At 38.4% G+C, this 22,650-nt stretch overlaps 1 protein-coding gene across 1 annotated transcript in view; it reads left to right on the top strand.

Annotated features, from left to right (window-relative positions):
• Positions 1-384: 384 nt before the first annotated feature.
• The window catches only part of CLVS2 (clavesin 2), a gene marked incomplete at its 3' end in the record, with an annotated part of 65,608 nt that continues 43,342 nt past the window's right edge, over positions 385-22,650 (top strand). Inside the window, exons 1-2 of the mRNA XM_081250961.1 lie at positions 385-893; positions 13,026-13,200. Coding sequence (XP_081107087.1) covers positions 505-893; positions 13,026-13,200 — 564 coding nt within the window. The 5' untranslated portion in view covers positions 385-504. The remainder of the gene's footprint in view (positions 894-13,025; positions 13,201-22,650) is intronic.

Here is a 22,650-nt window from a genome sequence, read left to right on the forward strand (position 1 = left end):
CCGCCTTATTATTAATCAGAATTTCCATCGTTATCCCTGGCAGGAGCATCCTTCAGTAGGGACCGCAGAAGCATCACAGTGCTGGGGCTGAGATGTGCATGGGGGCTGTTTCTGTTACATCTCGGAAGAGAACAGGACAACACCAAGATCAGCACCACCCGTGCGGGGTGCAGTTAGGGGTGTTTTGTTAGCAGAGAAAAAGGACAAGAAGAGGAGTGCTGGCCTGCCAGAGGTCCGCATCTCTTTGAAGGAAAGGGACAAGGGAACTAAAGTGGGACGTTGTTTTTAGGGGGTGGGCAAAGAAGTTTATATCCTTCATAGAAAAGGTGTGGGGAAGCAGGAGCAACAGGGTGCTTGACTGGACACCAAGACAAATCGTTTCCTGTAAAGAAGAGGAAGCAGGCAGCAGCGAGGTCTGGAGGCCAGCGTGTGGTAGTGACCAGGGCCAGCAGTGCGGTGGGACAGCCAGCAAGAGAAAGGCAGGGCTCAGGAACAAGCAGAACAATGACTCATTTACAGGCTGGTCTCTCTCCTGAGACCCTGGAGAAAGCCCGCCTGGAGCTCAATGAGAACCCAGACACACTGCACCAGGACATCCAGGAGGTGAGGGATATGGTCATCACCAGGCCGGACATTGGCTTTCTCCGCACAGATGATGCCTTCATCTTACGCTTCTTGCGGGCCAGGAAGTTTCATCACTTCGAGGCTTTCCGCCTCCTGGCCCAGTACTTTGAGTACCGGCAGCAGAACCTGGACATGTTCAAAAGCTTCAAGGCCACTGATCCGGGCATCAAGCAGGCACTGAAGGATGGCTTCCCTGGGGGCCTAGCCAATCTGGACCACTATGGCAGGAAGATTCTAGTCCTTTTCGCTGCTAACTGGGATCAGAGCAGGTAAGTCCTAAATCCGAACTGGTACTAGGGCTTATTTTACTCTCCCATTTTCCAGAATTTATCTTGAGTAGTGTCATAGTTTTACAGCTTTGACGTTACTGTTTATTTGGCTCGGGGCGGGGGGTGGGGGCGTGGGTGGGAAGAGAAACTGGAACTAAGAAATGCGTTTTTGGTGGGCACCCTGGGGGTGGGTGGGACTCTTATCTTTACCTTTGAAACTCTTACTTCACTAGCACCCGTTTTCTACTGCAGCGTTAGGTGCTTCATGAACCATATTATTGTGCTGTATGATCTAAATCATTCAGCTTCTAAATAAAGCTGCTAATTTTTTCAACTCCTAAATAAGTTTACTGTTCTGTGGAGAAATGAGTATGAGAATGGAGACAACTTTCCCTCCTTCCTCCTAAAGAAATTCTTTTTTTTTTTCCTAAAGAAATTCTTAAACTGGATTCATCACCATCATCGTCCTCCACCTCTTCCTCCTCATCTCTCTCTTTAGTACTGCAGTTTTATTTTTTTTAAGACTACCCTGGCATTCAACCAAGATCAAGTAGTTTTATTGCTTGGAAACTTTTCTGCTTGGTGATGTGTAGATGAAGGAATAATATGATGTGTGTCACTTCAATAAAAAGGAAGAGTTGTCCCCTCTGTTGCTGAGCAAGCTGCCGATCCTGAAAATAAAGTCTGACTTGTGTGCTTGTTCTACACCTGTCACTAATCTAAAGAATGTGTTTCCTGTCTGATGTGATTTTTCATCATTTGGAAGGAAGTGAAAAATGTTCAGATCTGTCAGTTGGTAGACTTTTTGAGCTCTCTGGCTTTTTAATGGAGGAGAACTAATATTCTTACTTCATCTACATTACAATAGAAAAACACCAGACAATGACTCTTCTCCTTCCTCAGTTGGAGGAATTATTTTCTCAGATTGAAAGATATAAGAAATTATAAAAGACCTTTGTGTAAGGTAGTTTCAATTAAGTTTGAAGTTAAATAAATGTCATGGAACTTAAAAGCGTTACCAGAATTATGAATCATAAGAAGCTTGTTGTTAAAACATCGTATTTTTAGTGCGGTGAATGGTGATTTTTGATGCATCTGGTTAGTTTAAACCATCTCTGGAGCAACTTTAAAAGACTTTTACAGTTACTGAGAAATCTTATGGATCTTATAGGTCTCTAGATAGGCTTCTCAGAGTCTTGGGATTTTAGAAAGCAAATTAATATTTTTAACAGGCGTTTAACCCTTCAGTTGGTCTCCTTTTCCCTGTAATTCTACGTTGAGAACTACTCTAATTATTTTTTTAGGTAAATATAAAGATAAACTACTACCTGAAGAATCATAAAGCTAAGAAACTCAGAGAGTTAGCCATTGAGGGGAATGGAGTTCTCTTTCTGTCTCTTACTTTGGTTAATTATAGAGATTTTACTCTACTCTTTATCAGGTAGCAAAGTTTAAAGGCTCGTGAAATGCCATTCTTTGACCACAATTTCTCTTTAAAAAGTTTTTATTTCATCTAAGAAGTACATTGTAGGGTTATGCAAACCAATTATTGTGTATATCAAAGTAGAAAAACTTTATTCAAGAAAGAACCTAGTATTTCATGAGTTAGACCGGAACTTAGTTTATTGAGTTGCCGTGAAATGGGAGCTGTGGAAATTGTATATTTAAATATGTCTCAAAGTCTGTTAAAGATATCATTAGGGAAGCAGATTGCCCTTAGGGAGACATGAACATACATCAAACCTATTTTCATTTATTTCTATAAGTGAGCTAATATTGACATTGATTTATAAACCTAATTAAGATGAAAGCCACTTGTAGTTCTCATGTATGTGGAAAGGTGATTATTTTGAACTTACTAAAGAAACTATGTTTTAGTTGTCTATCTCATGTTTTCATGTAAAGGATAAGTTACTAGTAATCAAAATATAGCTCCCTGGAAATCTACAGTGGGAGGGGACTTAATTGATATTAATTGATTTCTTTAAATCTACACAAGGGCCTCCCTGGTGGCGCAGTGGTTGAGAGTCCGCCTGCCGATGCAGGGGATACGGGTTCGTGCCCCGGTCTGGGAGGATCCCATATGCCGCGGAGCGGCTGGGCCCGTGAGCCATGGCCGCTGGGCCTGCGCATCCGGAGCCTGTGCTCCGCAACGGGAGAGGCCACAACAGTGAGAGGCCCGCATACCGCAAAAAGAAAAAAAAAATCTACACAAAATCTTAAATATTAAAACTTTGTACATGTGACATTAAAAATGAAAAGCCGGGCTTCCCTGGTGGTGCAGTGGTTGAGAGTCCGCCTGCCAACGCAGGGGACACGGGTTCGTGCCCCGGTCTGGGAGGATCCCACATGCCGCGGAGCGGCTGGGCCCATGAGCCATGGCCGCTGAGCCTGCGCGTCTGGAGCCTGTGCTCCGCAGCGGGAGAGGCCACAACAGTGAGAGGTCCGCGTACTGCAAATAAATAAATAAATAAATAAAATAAAAATGAAAAGCCATGTCCTGTAAAAATACTTTACAGGGCCTATAGACTAATAATTGTGAATTCAATTTCTGTGGTTAGAAATGAACAGGTATGATCAAGATGTTTTAGTACTTCAAGATCAAAAGGTATACAAGTTATTTGGAGCTTATGTAAAATTCAGTTGAGTTTCCTCCTTCTATATATATATTTTAAAAGTCCCTCCCTCCTTTTCCCTGCCTGCGCCCCCCTATCCCATATCTACATGTACATATACAAGGACTAGTGGATAAGCAGGTCCACCCTCTTGGCATCCTCTGTAAACCTTTATCATTGGGAGATGTGCCTAAGAACTGTCTCTGCCCTGCTCTGAAACCAGCAGGACCACTGCCTGTCTGATAGGGCCCAGAGTGTCACCAGCTCTTCTTCTGCCTTTGGCCTGAATCCCCTTCCTTCCTCCACTATACATTTTCAAGGCTTATCTGACTTGACTCCTACAGAAGTCTCTGCCACATTCCCTAGGTGTTTACCTTACGATTGCTCTTTTAGCTGGATATGTCACGTGCCAAATTCTCTTGCTTCTCATCTGTCCCCTGTTCTGTGAGTGAGGTGCTCTCACCTTCCTGCTCTGATCCCACCAGTCCAAACAACCTGGGTCCCTGGAGAAGACTGCACATCTGAACATAATTCTAACCACCTTCTAGAGTTGTTCAGTGAATTACCTGGATCTCAACAACTAAAAATAATAATAATAACACTATTAAAAGAGATAAAATAGGGCTTCCCTGGTGGCGCAGTGGTTGAGAGTCCGCCTGCCGATGCAGGGGACACGGGTTCGTGCCCCGGTCCGGGAAGATCCCACATGCTGTGGAGCGGCTGGGCTCGTGAGTCATGGCTGCTGAGCCTGCACGTGGCCGGAGCCTGTGCTCCGCAAGGGGAGAGGCCACAACAGTGAGAGGTCCGCGTACCACACACACACAAAAAAAGAGACAAAATAGCATTGTTTTAACGAAAGAATAGGTGGGAATTGTCCAGGATTGCACAGGGAAATTCCAGAAATGAGGTAGAAGAAAATGTCCCCCTTTATTTGGATAACAGGTTATTTCCAACTTCCCAAAGGGAATAATCAAGATTTTTTGTGAATTTTGAAAAACTTTGTAAAGAGTTTTGTATAACAAAAAAAGACTAAGCCTCATGTTATTATAACAGCACCTGAACTAGAGTTAATGTTCAGTAAATGTTTGTTGAGTTGAATTGAATTATGCATTATTTTAAAAAAGAATTCTAAACAGGAAGTTATCTGATATATACTTTCTCCTATATTGAATTTTTAGGACAGTTTTCTGTGCTTCTCAGGAGACTGGAAACAGTAAATGTGTGTGAGATGGTGACTATAAATAAAATAGTGTCTCTTCCTATTGCAATATGGTACAGGTCAGTTTCAGGTTATTGCAAATAACTGGACCATTTCCAAAGCCTTTACAAGAAATATGGAATCTTCAGGAGACTGAGGTATAATATTTACAGTGTACCCACCTTCTAATACAGCTAAAAAAATATTTGAAATACTGAAATGTCAAAATGACTTTCAGTGTGGTCTGTGGTTCTTTTTTAAAAAAACATAGAACAGGTTTCAGATGATTTGTTACGTTTATTGAGCAGGCTATCCTTGGCAAAGATTCACACAATTTTATCTTTTTTCTTTTCAAATCGTCTAACATAATTTCTGAAAACAAAAGTAAATTCCACAAAATTAAAAACAAACGGATTGTTACCCTGCAGCACTGTGATGCAGTAGTCCTCCGTATATTACATGCTGTCTTGCTTTCCTGAGTGACAGTGCCCTGCTTATGACTCAGAGGATACCTTCAAATTGTCCACCTGATTTCATCAACAGAGTGTGATGATAATCTACCAAGAAGCTAGAATAGATTATACTACCTTAAGAAAAGGACGTTTGGAACAAAAGTAGATTGTGGTCTAGACCCCAGGGCGTGAGAGCAGGTATCTGAGAAGTCGAAATTCACTGGCATGTAATTATTGGGAATATTCATGGGTAAACTGTGTTACCTGAAACATAATGATGACATATATTCTGATATGTGGCCTGTAATTTGTCAGTTATCCTGTAAGTAATATTTTACCTTCTTAGACTTATAAATGACTTCTCTATACTTAGTACCACAAACAACCAATTGTAAACAAACAATTTATCTGGAATCTGGTTAACAACCATTAGAAAATAATTAAATACAGCGACGTTAAAATGATTCTAATATAGTGGCAATTCAGAAAGTACTGACCATCTTGTACCATGTTTGGCTTGTCATAATGGACATTGATTATCACTTATAGTACTGAAACTCTGAAAGGGCTCAAAGACTGATTGGTGAGACAATGCTATGATCCTCTAACTTATCCTGGAATTTGCCTTAAAAATGTACTGTTGTCAGTTTGTTCGTTCCTATTGTGTGGCTTTTTCATACAAAGGAAAATATTATACAAATGGCCAGCTATTTGAAGCTTCAGTTTTAATTATGACTATGCTCTCATTTATTAAAATAGTGTGGCAAATCTTCAAATGAAAGAAGGTTATGATGATGGTAGCTTAAAATTTTTTAAAAATAGCCGTAGATTATACATATTTGCTTTATTCTCAGCCACAAAGCTTTACTCTTCTGTGGAAGTGCACTAAAATAAAATAAAATAAAATATAAAATAAAATAAAATGATTAGAAATAGATTAAAACAGACAAGGGCAATTAACTAGTTAATTAGGGAGAAACACTCTTACTTGATAATTTTAAAAACAAAAAACAAGCCAAAAAAGAGGATTAATTTTTTTGGACTGATTTTTCAAGTCTTCTTGGCTCTGTTTATTAAAATATTTAAATATTTCTCAACTTTTTGTTTCTTGGTGTCATATATCCTGGCAGGGTCAGGAATCCTTACCTTCGAAATCCTAGAGGCACTGCTATGGTGTATTACGGCTGATTTTGAGATTAGGTCAATACTAGGAATGCAGGTGTGGGTTCCATGGGGTTTCTGTCCCAGCAGGGCTTCTGTATTGCTTCCTTATAGGGCTGCTCTTTAAACAAATACTCTGGGAACTGCAGCTTACTTTAAAATATGCCCTTGGTTCATACCATGGAAAATGGGAGAGAAAAAAAAAATTGTCCTGAGAAATGTTAGCGAAATATTGGGACAAATCTCTTAAAAAAAATAGGACAGTCTCTAAAAACTAGGGTAATTATGCAGTAATTAGTGAAATAATCCTGAAATAACAGCAATGACCAAGAGTTCCAAACTTCAGCAGGATGTTGATTGGGTCTGGCCCAAACCAGGCTATTTTCATGTTTCAAATATGCAACTGTAAACAAAGTTGAAAAGAAGCAACAGATTTGATGTTACTAAAGTGCTCTGAAAGGATGTCTCAAAAAATGTGTAAAGATATTATAAAACACGAGCCAACAATTAGTAAATTATTAAATTATCCTTAGTAAATTACTATATTTCCTCCATTCTGGGAAAAAGATTGAATTCTTTTACATCATTGAAGGCAGGTACATATATTTCATTAACATAGTAAGTGGCACTATTGACACAAGGGAAAAGATGTCTCCGTACGTTGGTTGGGTCCTTACAACATCGAGTAAAATGAGTGAATAGAATAGTACTTGATTCAAATCAATGTTTTAAAAAGTATACTTTTTTCCAGCGTTTGCTACATACATGGACATTTAATAGGTGCTAGGTGCAAAAAATGACACATGACACATTCTTTGTACCATCAAGGAACATACAACCTCTCTGGGAAGAAAATACACTAAAAGCAAAATAACTCCAGAGAGGTCATTAAGTGCTAAATGAGGGTACTGCTTGTCTGTGCTGGAAGTTCAGGGCAGGGGCAGCAGGCTGCTCAGTGTTGTATAGAAAGAAATTCACCTGCTCGGGTAATGTAATTCAACCTTTTATTTTTTCATTTTAATTAATTATTTAATTCACTCATTCATGTTAAAACACTTTTATAGCATATGCTATGTGTCAGGCACTGTTCTAAGCACTTTATAAACATTAATTTATTAAATCTTTATCACATACATACAAGGTAGGTTCTGTTAATATCCACATTTTGCAGATGCGGAAAGTGAGGCACAGAGCAGTTATTCCACCCATAACTGCACAGCTAGTAAGTGAATTGGTCAAACTTGTTTTTTGTGTACGGATAGTTAACCAGCATAAATCTGGAAAAGACAATTAAATATAATTATTAAAAAAGCAAACTCTGGGGCTTCCCTGGTGGCACAGTGGTTGGGAGTCCGCCTGCCGATGCAGGGGACACGGGTTCGTGCCCCAGTCTGGGAAGATCCCACGTGCCACAGAGTGGCTGGGCCCGTGAGCCATGGCCGCTGGGCCTGCACATCCGGAGCCTGTGCTCCGCAACGGGGGAGGCCACAATGGTGAGAGGCCCGCGTACCGCAAAAACAAAAAACAAAAAACAAAAAAACACTTAAAAAAAAAAAAAGCAAACTCTGATAATTAAAAATTCATCTATGTTTTAGAAAATCTTGATTAAACATCAGAATGTAGACCATTAAGCACAGAAATTTAAGTTGGTAGAATAAATATTCTGAAGGCAAAGACTGTATTAAACAGCTGAGCAAACACTTATTCTGCCCTGAGGAAGAGTTGCCTTTTCAATGTTTGTATTTTTCCAGTACAATTTTGTTTTATTTCATTTCATTTTAGTTTGGCGGCAGCCCGTGCACATTTTTTAACCTTTTTTTTTCAAAGAATGACATTTTTTCTCTAGATGTTTCATTTACAAGGATTGTTTTGCTCTTATTCACCTACATTTCCACAGCAGTAAAATTAAAGCAAGGTTGAGACCACGAATCTGTGCCTAGTGATAAAAACCAGACACTTAATTATTTTGGATTTCATATTTCCTCCAAGGTTTGTAGACTTAGCCTGTTCCCATCCTGACTTTTACAAACGTCTTGTTCCTTTTCTTCCGCCAAAGCCCCTTGCTGGGACCAGGTTGGAGCTACCCTGGTACCTGGCCTGGCGCCATGGTGGTATCGACTTTTCTGATCCATCTTCTGACACAGAGTATGCCACTGAGACATGAGAAAGCAGAACAGCTATTCATCAAACTCGGTTCTAGGTCTAGGCACCATAAGGAGTGGAGAGCACTGGGGTGTCAGAAAGACCCAGCTTCTCATCTAGGCTTCCAGTTTTACTCCCATAGTGATTTTGGACAAACTGTCTAAATTCTCTGAGACCTCATCTGTGTCCTCATCTCCAGAATAATAGGAACTAAGCCAGGCACAGAGACTTTGGGCTTATTTTGAGATTAAGATAATACATTTGAAATTGCTTTGGAAATCTTAAACGATTACACATATAGAGATATTGTTATTACCACTCAGTAATATAAAATACCTTGGTGAATTCATTGACTTTAGCACTAATGATACTCCAAGGCATTAATAAAAGTAATTCTTCTCCTTTGTCTCTTCCCCTAGCACCTTTCTAACACAAAGTGCTTCAGACATTAGAAAATGTGGCATAATAAAAACTGAGGGTTGGGGGCAGCCTTAATGAAGAATTTAATAATGGCTGATTGATTTAGTGACAGAGGGGAAACTGCTTGTTCTTGTGCTGCTCAGTGTGATGCCAAGATGCCAGTTTTTCCTTGTCAGGCTAAAAGAAAGGGCTGGAGAGTAGGAAGGAAATGGTCTGTTTGTGATTTAAGTTGCTCTTTGTGCTGATTGTAAGCTGTAGTAGGGGATGAGACGTTGTGAACCCCAGGAGAGAAGCATAGGTTAGGTAGCTCCCCAAAACCTTGTAAGGCCAGAGGCAGGAGAAGAAGCTTCCCTGCTCTTGATCACACTGGTACTAAATAGAATTTTTAATTTTTTAATTTTTTTTACATATTATAGCAGCTTTGACTTCTTTCAAGAGCAGTGGTCTACATAGTCCCAGTTGTACTGGTGTCATTATTTCATCCTCTCCAAGCTGATTTCAGGTTCAGGCTTCACCTAATGCTGCTTTGGGAAGCACAGTCAGGAGCCAAGAGCCCCATTAATGGGCTAGTTTATTGTTTATGGCTTTCTTTCAACATAGAAGGGAAGAATAGCAATGGTAGAGCTACTATAATTGGGGTGTAAACCCCAAACATGAGCTTGTGAAATACCTATTGTAGTGACGTCTAATTTGTAAAATACAACAGTTCAAAAATAGTTTCAAAGAGAATAATGAAAGTAGGATTCCTGAAGACAGAAAATTCATAAAATGCTCCATTTCTTTGGAAGATATTTTGCGGACTTTGGCAAGATCTCATGTAATAATGTTCTGCTTAGGAATAACCTGCTGAGCTGCTAATGGTAGTAATGTGACATGTTGGACAACAGAGGATTGGAGTGTCAAGAGTGGTTTTTTTTTTTGGCTGAGTTGGGTCTTCACTGCTGCATGCGGGCTTTCTCTAGCCGTGGCGAGCGGGGGCCACTCTTCGCTGCAGTCAGCGGGCTTCTCGTTTGCGGTGGCTTCTCCCGTTGCGGAGCACAGGCTCCAGGCGCGCGGGCTTCAGCAGTTCTGGCTTGTGGGCTCCAGAGCGCAGGCTCAGTATTTGTGGCGCATGGTCCCAGCTGCTCCGCGGCACGTGGGATCCTCCCAGACCAGGGCTCGAACCCGTGTCCCCCACACCGGCAGGCAGACTCTCAACCACTGCGCCACCACGGAAGCCCTCAAGAGTGGTTTTGACCTGCCCTTTGAATTCAGTTAGCTAAGATGTTTTTATGTTTCTTTTATTAAACGTATACACTAGTATAATTTATATAAAAATCACATAATTCTCTTTTTGGAAGAAGATATTAAATTAAAACACCATTGTTAGATTTACTCTTGAAAACTTTGCAAACCTGCTTTTCTCTATTGATGATCCTGGGATTTGCCTTATTTTCTTTCCTTTGGAATAATAATATATATATAAGTTTCTCTCTTGATTTGACACAGTTTTGGAAAAACCAAACTTAAAATGTGTTGCTCAAAACAAATTGCCTCTTGTTTTCAGCCCTACTGGTGCCATGGCTTATTCTTCATGCATACAGTGCATCATTCTTCCAAAGCTGATTTCAGATTCCACTTTTACTTAAGGCTGTTTGGTATTAATGCTATTTGTCATTCTTATAGGAAATGTAAGAATGATCATAATGGGGGGAAGTTCTAAATTGGATTGTTCTAATTTTTAATTTTCTCAACTGTGATATTATTATGAACTTCAGAAATTAAAGTGAATACTTTTTTAGAGGCGGTAGCTCTACATTTTAACCGGAACTATAGCCTTCCTGCTCCAACTTTCCCGTCTGTGTAGGCTTATAGGCTTTTGGTCACAATACCGTGTTAGGCCATTATATTTAAAAAGGAGATGAGCCAGCCATGAAGTGACAGATAAAGGTACTCAGTCATTCATATTTCACAGATTTAAAGACAAGTAACAGAGCTCTACAAAAAATTTTATCTCATGTGCTTATGTAGTATTTTGGGATGCCATAGCCTTAGGCCTATAAATACCCTGTATACTTTCCAGAGATTTAAAAATAATCTCTTGATCCTTGCCTTTCACAGTAGTAATAAGCTATCTAAAGATTATCATTAATTTTTAAGTAAAATTTACAAGCAAATATTCTTCAGTTCTGATTATACCCTGCCTAGTGCACAATGTCTGTGGTTACCAATACAGTAAAAAGTGTGCTATGTGTGTATTCCAACCAACATTTACTGAACACATGCTATATACCTAGCATTGTGCAAATGCTTTCACTTGAATCATGTCTTTGACTTCCCTTCCCATACCCCCTCCTCCCACCTTGCCTCTGCCAGTGAGATGCAGTGAGATAATCATAGATACTCTCATTTAAGGGAACTAAGCCTCAGAATGATAAATCATTGACATGTCCAGGGCCACACAGCTAATGAGGGACAGGAAGAGATTCCTTCTTGAAGTCTTCTGACACCACGTCCTTTGCTTGATTAATGCTGGGACCCTAAAGAGATTCTATTCCAAACTACTGATTTTACAGATGAGGAAATGAGGCCCAGAGAACGTGAGAAATTGCCTGAGGTTTCACTGTTAATTATTCCTTCCTTTCTGAACTACTACACTTTCTCCATTCGCCTCCAAATGCTTTTAGAAGTCAAAATAGAACTACTCCCTCACATGTGCTCACTGTCTCATGCATCTTCCTGGTGAACCCATCGCTTCCACTGAATCCCAATGATTTCCACTCATTATCCACCCCTCTCCGCACACCACCTCTTCCCTGAGGTCAGGATTTCTTTCTCTCGCTTTTCCCAGATACCTCCACCTGAATGTCTGAGCAGAAAAGTAAACTTGAAATGCAGGCTGCTAAAAATGGAAAATTGTTAACATCTTCCATAAATTTACTAATCCCTCTTATAATGCTGGGATTCCCTCAGAGTAATTATCTCATTTTCTTCTCAGCTCAGATTGCATTACCTCCTTCACTTCCTTGAACGTAGGATTGGTATGCTTTTGATTCTGGAATTTTCAATCTTGAGCTCTCTCCTGAGTTTGGAATTTACTTTTTCAGATGTTTACTTGATATATCTTTCTGGGTATACTACATATTTCTCAAGTACAACAGGTACTATTCCAAATTCCACATTTCCAGCCATCCTCAACTGTATCCTCTTTTTGCACTATTTATTTTGATGAAAGATTTTTACCATCTAATTAGAATGAAGCTAGAATCTGTGTGCCATCTTATACTCTTCCCTCAATCTTAGCCCTCACATTTAATTAAGTACTAAATTTTAAAAAGTTTACCTCTAAAACACTTCTCAAATGTGGCTTCTTTTCTTCTTACTTCTGCTGCCTTCGTTGAGGCAGTGTCTTAATGTACAATTAGTGTCTTTGCACTCTAGTCTAGTTCCATTTTAGAAGAAAGTAAAGAGCATTTATGGGGTTTTTACAGTGTGCCAGGCACTGTGCTAAGTTGCAAGGTAGAAAAAGATAAAGTCTTGACCCCTAAATTTGGATGGTCTATGTAATAACAGGCAGGTACATTTTCCCTTTTATTTTCATTGATTTCTCTTTCTTTCTGTCCATCCCACCTTTCCTTTTTTCTTTTCCTTTCTTTTATCTTTATGATATAAACTCAGTACAATTAAAATCTGTTGACACTTTCAATCATAACTGTTTACATATAATGTTGTTTATTGATGAAACTCCTTCAAATCTCTTTCTCAAATTTTCCAAATGTGAAGATATGAAATGTCAGTACTACTGAGAGCATTCTTGAGCCATTTAAAAGTACCATGCCTAGTTTTTAGGGTTGTTGAAATGAGATTTTATAAACTCATGGGAAGGCCTAGAAAGAAAGGAAAAGGTTTTAAAATATGAAACAAATTGTAGTATTTTCAAAAGCATTGGAATTTGTTTTCGTAGAATGCATGTTAAATTCTAATATGTCCCCTGAGTATAGCGAATAAAGTAAACTTCATCTTAAAAGAAGATTTTTAAACAAAATCATTTCCTTAAGATTCCTGATGTATTTTAAAAGGGAATTTTTAGTATGCTTCACAACTTTCTATAGCTTCTACAAAAGTGGTTGTCAGATTTAATGCAGCACTTTTCTGTTGCTGATAGGTACACACTGGTGGATATTTTGCGTGCCATCTTACTTTCTTTAGAAGCCATGATCGAAGATCCTGAGCTTCAAGTGAATGGATTTGTTTTGATCATAGACTGGAGTAACTTCACCTTCAAGCAAGCCTCTAAACTTACACCAAGCATGCTGCGCTTGGCTATCGAAGGCCTTCAGGTAATGATTTACAAATTACCCAGTTTCTCAGTGTCCCATGTTTGGCTGATCTGTGGTAGAACAACAGAAGGTCTTACTTAAGGAATAATAAAAGCACATTTAAAAACTAGTTTTCAAGCACAAACACTAACTGGACAAAGGATCATAGAAGAAAAGCTAGAAGATGTGGGCCTTTTTTTTTTTTGCGTTATGCGGGCCTCTTCACGGTTGTGGCCTCTCCCCTTGCGGAGCACAGGCTCCGGACGCACAGGCCCAGCGGCCATGGCTCACGGGTCCAGCCGCTCCGCAGCATGTGGGACCCTCCCGGATCGGGGCACGAACCCGTGTCCCCTGCATCGGCAGGCGGACTCTCAACCACTGCGCCACCAGGGAAGCCCGATGTGGGTCTTTTAATGAACGGAAGATTGTGATACTTGGCGCTGAGCCCTCACTATGTCTATAAGTGCCAGTGATGGTCTGGGATTTTTAGCTTGACAATCAGAACAAGCAACATCTTCTGGATTTTCATTATTAGCTATCTAGGCTTTTGTTTGTTTGTTTTTCTTTCCTTTTCTGTGTATAGTTGTTAATTAGCTAAATGTTTGCTTCATTGTTCCATTTAGTTGCCCAACAACTGTTGGAAAGCCAATCAATCAATATGTTTTTTGGTATCTAAGATATGGAATCACTGTTTTGAATTACTTCTTTAGACTTAATTGGGGTTTTTCTTTTTTGCTCTCTTTTTTTTTTTTTTTTTTTTTTTTTATTGTGGAAGGGCCATGATGTGAAGTTGACAGAGGAATGGTGAATTTTCCAATGAATGACATTTAACTGGTTGGGAATTATAAAATGGAAAATCAGTTATTATTTAGTGAGATGTTATAAACCTAATATCAACGATTTCTTTTTAAATTTTAAGGTGTCTTTAAGGTGTCTAAATTTTAAGGTCTCCTGCTACTTTATATATACTATTTATGGAATGAAATTTAAATTCTTAAAAAGATTTGCATATTAACTCTTAAGTGATGTTAGTCAGTATTTATTCTCAGTATGTTCAACATGCTTTTTAGAAGTTTGCAGCTGTTAGTTTTTATAACGTTTATCACTGAAAATATCACAAAATAACTAATTTTATCATTGTCATTCATTAGTTCAGGATGCTAGATTTTTTTTTAATAGAACAACCAAAATTATCTAGATCTCTGCTTCACAGTAATTTCTGACTGTGTCTATAGGCACCTAAATTGAAGGATGATGGCCCCCTAAACAAAGGTCACTTCTCCAAGCAGCAGGACATCTTAACCAAATTGAATTCACAGTTTGGGTTTTGCCTCTGGAGTGAATAAGACACACTGATCCTTTTCTCTGATAGGCTTTCCCTGATGCAGGTTTCCTGACTTGCTCTTGGTGAGTCAGCCTTGCTCCTACCGTATCTTGAACTACACTTTCTTTTGAACTCCATAGAGACAGTTAATAAAAGTTGGGAGGGCATGGGGAAACACAGTGTTTGGAAATGTGTGTATCATGTAGAATCAGTCCTAATTCTGCCCTCCTGCCATGAGCGTGTAAAGTGTTCTTCACTTTATAGAGAAAATTGGTCACCACCAACCATATTACTTAACACAGAATGGTAACCTAGCCTTTTATAATCGTGATCCCAATTTAACTGGCATGAGGCGTAGTCTAGGCCTTCAGCATATGAAGAACTGGAGAACTCATATTATTTCCAAAAAATTGAAAAAAACAAACAACTCAAGGATAGACTCAATATCTCGCTGTTTGCTAATTTACACACTTTATGGAGTCATTTAATAGTAATATGATAAGTCCTCGATGGAGGAAAAAACTGACCACTTGGACATGTTTGGGAACTTCCCCATTACCCATGGCTTCAATCTGGACTTTTTTAAGTGCTGAGGGTCAGCCCAACAGGAGCTACAGTCACGTTAAACCTCTGTGCTTGTGTTAGGGAGGGAAATGGTCCCCCTCTCTGCAGGGACCTCAGCTGAACTTCCTTATCTCTATTCCCCATCACTGTCCCGATCCCCTTTCCTTGCTCCCAGGACCCAGACTGAGTAAGCAGGGTTGATTCCTCCTGGTTGCCAATTGGGAAGCCACTTAAAAGAAGGGAGCTCCTCCTGGGAATAAATTTGACATGTTACTAACTTTTAAACTCATTTTTTCTCTAGTTCAAATTAATTTTAAATGCTCTATATCTATGTCTATATCTGTGTCTATGTCTATATCGATATCTATAAACAATGGTGATTCTGAATTGGAATATAAGATGTGCTAAAAATGTTTCATTGTGACGTGTGATTTCATATTTACTTTCATACTGAAGTAACGTTTTCTGACTTTTCTCATTAAGACTGTTTTATTTTGCACTTACTAGGTGAGAAATATTATTGTGTATTGATATGTTTCACGCAGAGCATGAATAAACTTTTTTTTTTGAGATTAGTGTGAAACTGTAAAGTGTTTGAAGTAAAGACACATATGCACAATTTTAGATTGTTAAACACAACTATCGCCATCACTAAGACCACCACCGAAACCACAATAATAAGCCCCTTCCAATTAACCCAGTCAGGGAAATTAAGAGGTGAGAATATTTTTAATAACTCAGTGATAATTTATATCACTCTATCATTCTGCCATAATATGTTACTTTTATTTAGGCAAACAAAAAAATATCCTAGGGAATTAAACCAAAAGTAAGAAAAGCTACCAGTGGGTCTAGTGCAAGGGAGGAAACTTAATTTAATGATGTGTTTTATTAAGGGATGTAACTGTGTTTTGAAGAGGGCCCATCTCTCTTCCTTTATACAGAGGTGACTGTATAACCTCTCTACCTGCATACACCAATCCCCTTTTTCCTCAAGTATTTTGAGTGACCCAGCTAGAGATAGCACCTTATACTTTGGATAAAAACACAGAGACCATTGTTGTAAGATCCACCTGTGATCACATTGGAAGGCGAATAGAGAGACACTGTTGAAGGATGGAAACTATAGGCTATAGAGGCAGAGAGACCTGGGTTTGGATGGCAGCCCTGCCACATATCAAATATTTGGGCAAATTACTTAACTTGTTTGGATGTCAATCTATTCATTTATACCAATTTTGAAGTATTGCATTAAAAATAATACACCTTGCACCTAGCAGGTGATATTAATGATCAAAGTAATTGATGTGGGTAAGCTCATTTTTCAAGTGGCATATTTTTCTGGATGTGTGCTGGTTTTCTCACAATTCAGTGACTACCTAGGCTGTGAAGACTTAAAGATGATTGACTTTGGGAATCTGAAAAATATCATATTTTGCTTTTAGTGCTCAGATTATAGATACACAGATTCCATGTTTAAAAAATCACTTACTTTGTCATTAAATAGCATCTAGATATTTTCATGTTAGATGCCAAATAATATACTTTTTTCTTGTTGGAAGCCAAACAAAACATGAGATTTTTTTTCACCTGGTGAAAATTAATCTTTGTTTCTTTTGGGAGAAACTCCAGGCACAGTTGGAAAGGTGGTGATTGTGGAGATAGCTTTGGCCTTGAGGGAGGAGCAAGAGTTTGCTATGGGAATAAGGACAGGAAGAGCATTTTGGGCAGGGAAACTTTGGGGGAGGTGACTTGAACAAACAGCTATAAAGCATTGAAAGTATGTGATAAATCAGTTTCGATATGGCTAGAGTGAGAAATGAATGGAAAAGAATGACCAGAGGTGATCTGGGAAAGACAGACTGAGGCCTGGCCCTATGGGCTGGAGGAAGGCATGCTGTGTGGTTTGACCTGGGTACTCCAGACATGGGGACATTTGGGACAGGAAAGTGACCTCGTCACTCTTCTTCTTTGGAAAGATCTGTTGGGTAGAAGAATTGACTTGGATCAAAGGAGAGGCCTTAGATATAGAGAACACCCACACTACCCTGGAGGTACTTATATTGATCCCAGTTTGTAGGACAGATAATGAAACTTCAAGGAGTTTAAGACACTTACCTGAATTTTCTCAACTGACCTCAAGGCTTGAGTCCAGGGTGTCTGATTCCAAAGAATGAATGTCTTTCCTGAATCTTATTGTGTCTGGTTTTATGTTAATTTAAAAAATTATACAATTTTAAAGGTTACTTTCCATTTACAGTGATTACAAAATATTGGCTCCACTCCTCGTGTTGTACAATACATCCTTGAGCTTATTTTACATCCAATAGTTTGTGCCTCCCATGCCCCCTTGTTTCTGTTGTTTCCAGGGCTGTGCCTAAGAAAAAATGAGTAGCCTCAGGTTAAAGTAACTTTCCTCCCCCATGCCAAAAATCCTCACATTTCAGTACAGGAGAAATTTCTTTGCTGGGATAGTACAGTACTAAAATAGTCACAAATGGCTGACCTTGCACTTTTTTGGACACCAAGTGGCAGAACAATTTTCTTCTTCCCAATGAGTGGTCTCTTTGAGTGACTACCAACCTCCCAGTTCCCTGTGATTAAGGACAAGGGCAAGGCACTTTTCTGCTAGCCAAAGAGAACTTTTATCCTCACAACCACAAATTGCTAAGCCACTCATTATACCAATCCAAGGCAATTCTGTACACTTTCTCTTTGCAGAATCTTCATACATTTTTTTAAATGAAAGGCATAAAAGATTTTTTACCAACACAATGCAGCTTCTTGATAGATAAGAGGCAACATCAGATATATTTTGTGGAAATAAAGTATTCATTCTTAGTCAGAAGGAAAAGAAAAAGAGAAAATTGTCTTGCACCTTATAAGAATTTAATTGATTAGGGTAGTCATAGTAACAGGAAGCATCTTAGAAAATCAATACAAGATTAAGTGGATGTGACTGGTTGACTCTAAGATATCTGTCTGGGAAGCCAATTAAAACATGAAATGTTTGGAAATACCTAGAATGACTTAGACTGAACTTATAATGGAGCAGTATGCTTTTAATATTTTTTGGTTGCTATTTCTCTATGTTAATATTTTTCTTATAAAATATTACCATTCTTAAAACTCTTCGGTAGTGAAAAACTCAAACTGTCTTATGAATCCAGAATCTCTTATTTGTGATTTTTAAAAACATATCCTGACCCTACCTTTGTTGTTTGTTGCCCTTTGGATGTATTTACCTGTTATTCCCCCTTAGCTCTGTTCTGCCGAGTCTCTGTGCTGTTGCTTTCACAATTTCACAGGAATCCTCAAACTCCGTCTGCTGAAAAGTACATAACGTAGTCAAGAGTTAGCTTGCTGACAAGGGGTTTGGCTGTAACAAAGAATTGAATAGCTCTTTGAATTGCTACCTAACACTCAGATGTAGGGCCATCACAAAGTACCTAAATCAGTGCCAGATATTGTAAGAGCTCTTAATAAATAGGACTTGTGAAAGAATAAAGAATATGTAATCAATTCACAGTACTTAATGCTGGCCCTTTCTTTTGACTCAAGGATCCAGTGTTACTAGCAGCCACCAATCTGCTAGCTCTGAGAGTTCTGGTCATTCATGTGGAAGGCAGAAAGTGCTGCCACTACAAATTCTGGCTCTGACTGTTTGGAAGCCCAGTCCTACCTAAGGGATCTTGCCAAAAACAGAGGCCATGCTAATGACTTGGAACATCCCTGTCCAGGGCTAGCGGGTGAGGAGCGCCATTAACTTCAGTCTAACATTAGCTTATTCAGTCTTCCCGATCTTACCTACAGTTCCTGCTAGCTTTGAAATTGCACATGTGTGTGTGCATGTGTATGTGTGTGTGTGTGTGTGTGTGTGTAGGACAGTTATCGGAGAATATTAAAAAGGAAGTCAGTGAGATATTGAGTAAATTAGGCTTTCATAATAAGACAAAAGGACTCTGCTTTGCAACAGTGTTTTTTGCAATGGTTGTTAACCTGCCAGTAGTTTTCAGGCTTATAATGCTTCTGACAATAGCAGAAACCTCTTGCATGCAAGCTGCCTTGTAAATTTAAGGCGGCATGATGGTGCATTGATGGTAGAGGTCTGAAACGATACCTGTCTTTTTGAAAATGAACACACGGACTCATGAACTGTATTTATTCAGACAGCCTGGAGGTGGGGGCATTTATTTCCACATTTTGTATGCACAGTCAGAACCATGTTGAGAAACAGTGACAAGGGCAGTGTGTAAAAAAAAATAGTGACATTTTGTTCATCACATGCATAGCTGTCTGAACTAAGTGTGCTTCCTTTCAGTTGTTTCTTAACCTAAAACAAAATGAGTGAAAACCCTAAAGTTGCCTGATTTCATGGTATGAGAATGTGGCTTGGCTGAGAGGTTTAGTCCCCAGAAGTAGGACATTGGAAGTCTTTTTAAAATCTGACAATAGACATGTAAAAGCTATATATAATATTCAGTTCAGCAAGCAGGCTAAGGATTATATAAACTTTGCTAACAGGCCAGGTTAATTCTGCATATATATGTACATATATACACATAACACATACATGTACCTACATACATGTGTATGTGCATATATCTCACTATTTTTTCTTGCATTAAAATTGCTGGGTTTTTTTTTTTGATTAGCAGCTAAATCCATTTAAAATGTCTAGTTATAGGAAGTAGCTGTCAACCTTGGAAAAAAATTAGATGAATGCTCTAGACTTACTTAACATACACTTACTGAATTATAAAGTAAGACGTATCAGTAATTATCCATAAAATTTAATACCTGTACACTTTCAGCCACTGAAAAGGAGACTAGCTATCATTTTTCTTCTAATAGCCAAATAATTTAAGCAACAAAAGGGAAGGAAGCAAATAATCTTTCTGTTTGAGTCATTGAGATAATGATAAATGGATAGAAAGTAACTACCTATAATGAAAAACTGGACAAACCATATGAGCTATTCTACATTTCATTTTATTGGCTATGTTAAGACAAGTCCTTAACTGGAGAACAAAAAAGATGAGTAACTGCAAGTTCTCTCTTATTCTTTTTATTATTAATGTAAATGCATCTTGATATATTCTTCTCTCCCAGTAGAACTTCATTTTTTTCACTCTCTTCAAATCAAAATGGCAAAATGTGAACATTCATTTATCTTTAAAAAATTAGTTTAGATACAACCTTAAAAAACAAAGGAATCTTGCTGTTTGCAACAATACGGGTGAACCTTGAGGACATTATGCTAAGTGAAGTAAGCCAGGCACTGAAATACAAGTACTGCATGATCTCGCTTGCACGTGGGATCTACAAAGTCAAATTCATAGTAACAGGGAGGAGAATGGTGGTTACCAGGGGTCGGGAGGTTGGTGAAATGGGGAGATGCTGGTCAAAGGGTACAACATTTCAGTTATAAGATGAATAAATCCTGGAGACCTAATGGACAGAATGGTGACTATAGTTAATAATAATGTGTTGTATACTTGAAATTTGCTAAGAGAGTAGATCTCAACTGTTTTTACCACACACACACACACACACACACACATAATAAAAGGTAATTATGTGAGGTGATAGATATGTTAGTTAGCCTAATTGTGGCAATTATTTTACAATGTATGTGTATACCAAAATATCATGCTGTATACCTTAAATATATCCAATTTTTGTCAATCATGTCTTGATAAAACTGGAAAAAATTAATTTAAGACCCCAGTGCTATCAGATTTTCCTACAGATGTTGATAAAACTGACATGCTTATCTTTCAAGTGTTTAGTCATTTCACCTTCATAAATGTACCCTCCTGGACATCTAAATCAAAATCTTTTGAAATCTCAAATTAAGGTGTCATTTTTTTTTCTTAAGTTTGAAAATTCTGGTACCATATTGCCAGAATCTTGGAGGTGAGTGATTCTTCTGCCCCATCCATGAGTAGCACTCTTGTTATATTCTCTTAAGATTGATCTGGAAATTAAAATACTCTTTATTCTTCATTTTAACTATTCTGAGGATTTGTTTTTAATGGGCTTAATTTTCTTCATATCAGCAATTGGAGAAGTCGCAATAAACTCATAAGAGGAATGCCTCCTTGTATTAATCCTGGGCTTCTATTTGATGCACAATTAAAAATAGTGTGTTTCTATGGCTTGAGGTCAACTGTATTTTGAAAGGCCTCAGTCAGTTGGAATTTTAAGATGTGGGTGAGTGTGAGGTAGTTATACAAGGTAATGATAGCTGCTGTAACAAACAAATGAAAATGTGTGCATTTGCTCAACCATCTCACGGTGAAATCAAATAGGGTGCTTTGATCAAGGTATGGTGCTTCTCCTAGTGAGTCAGTAACCCATGTTCCTTCCACTTTGTTGCCCTGCCATTTTCTATGTGTGGCTTCCTGGATCACTTTTGTCAGTTTCATTGCATTTCCTTATAAGGTGAAAAAGCATGGAGGATCACGTATGATACATGTCTATCGGCCAAACCTGAAAACAGTGTACATTGTTTATTTGAATTTGAATTCTGTTGGCTAGAAAACTCAGTCAAGTCGACACCCATAACTATAAAGGAGATGAAGAAATGTAGTCTGTGATTCTAGGAAGAACAGGAATGGTGGACACCTCGTCCTCTCCTTCACAATGCTGATTCCCTAAAATACCTATGATGACTCTTCTATCAGCTCTTTATAGCATGTTTGCTTATGTTCTCTGAAAGGAAGAGGTGATAATTAGACAGTGTTTCAAGAAAGTTTTATTCCAACATTTAAGCACAAAGAAATAAATGCAGTTTTCCTACAATCCATTCTGTGTACTTATTGCAATCTCTGTACCCGACTAGCTTTGCATAGGTAGGGATGCTGGCAATTTCTACGTACGTGGGTCACTATAGCTATATCCCCATAACAAAGGTAACACAGCTGCGATTCAATCAGTTCAGTGCTCCTAAAATCCCAATTTTAAAAGGAGAAAAGTAGTAAATCATCTTCTAGCGTCTTAAGACTACATGTAAGACAGCTATAGTGATATTTTTGTTGCTTTACCTTGAAAGTTAGAAATCCTCTGAATTGGGGATTTAATTTTCATAAAATGAGAATAGGACTTTTTAAAAAATTTGAGATTACCTACCTTGAGAAACTCCCCAAAAAAGAACACTAGCTGCTGAAACACTGAAAGGATTTCACTGTAGAGTCTTGTTGCATAGGCTTAAAGACTGAAATCAATGTCAAATTTTAGGATGCAGAGTCCACCAGCTTTCACCATTTTGTCAATATCTATCAAGTGCTTTAAAAACCAGTAGAAGTTTTACTTATTGTTTAGTCATCTAGTGAAAACATGCAAAAAGTCAATATAATTTTAGTACATAAATTAATAAAGTAAAAGTTATACTATCGGTACCTAATTTTTCAATCATATTGTATACTATAAGGAATCCACTTTCCTCTTGAAGGTATTCTAGGAGCTCTTTATTTCCTGTTTTGACTTTTTCCTCTTGTTTATTAGGTCTGTATTAGAGCTGTCATTCTAGAAGACTTTCAAATTTCATTCTTGTGTAATATTCGTTGTGTCTTAGATTT

This window comes from Mesoplodon bidens (genome assembly GCF_964165515.1).
Source record: "Mesoplodon bidens genome assembly, chromosome: 12".
NCBI lineage: Eukaryota > Metazoa > Chordata > Mammalia > Artiodactyla > Ziphiidae > Mesoplodon > Mesoplodon bidens.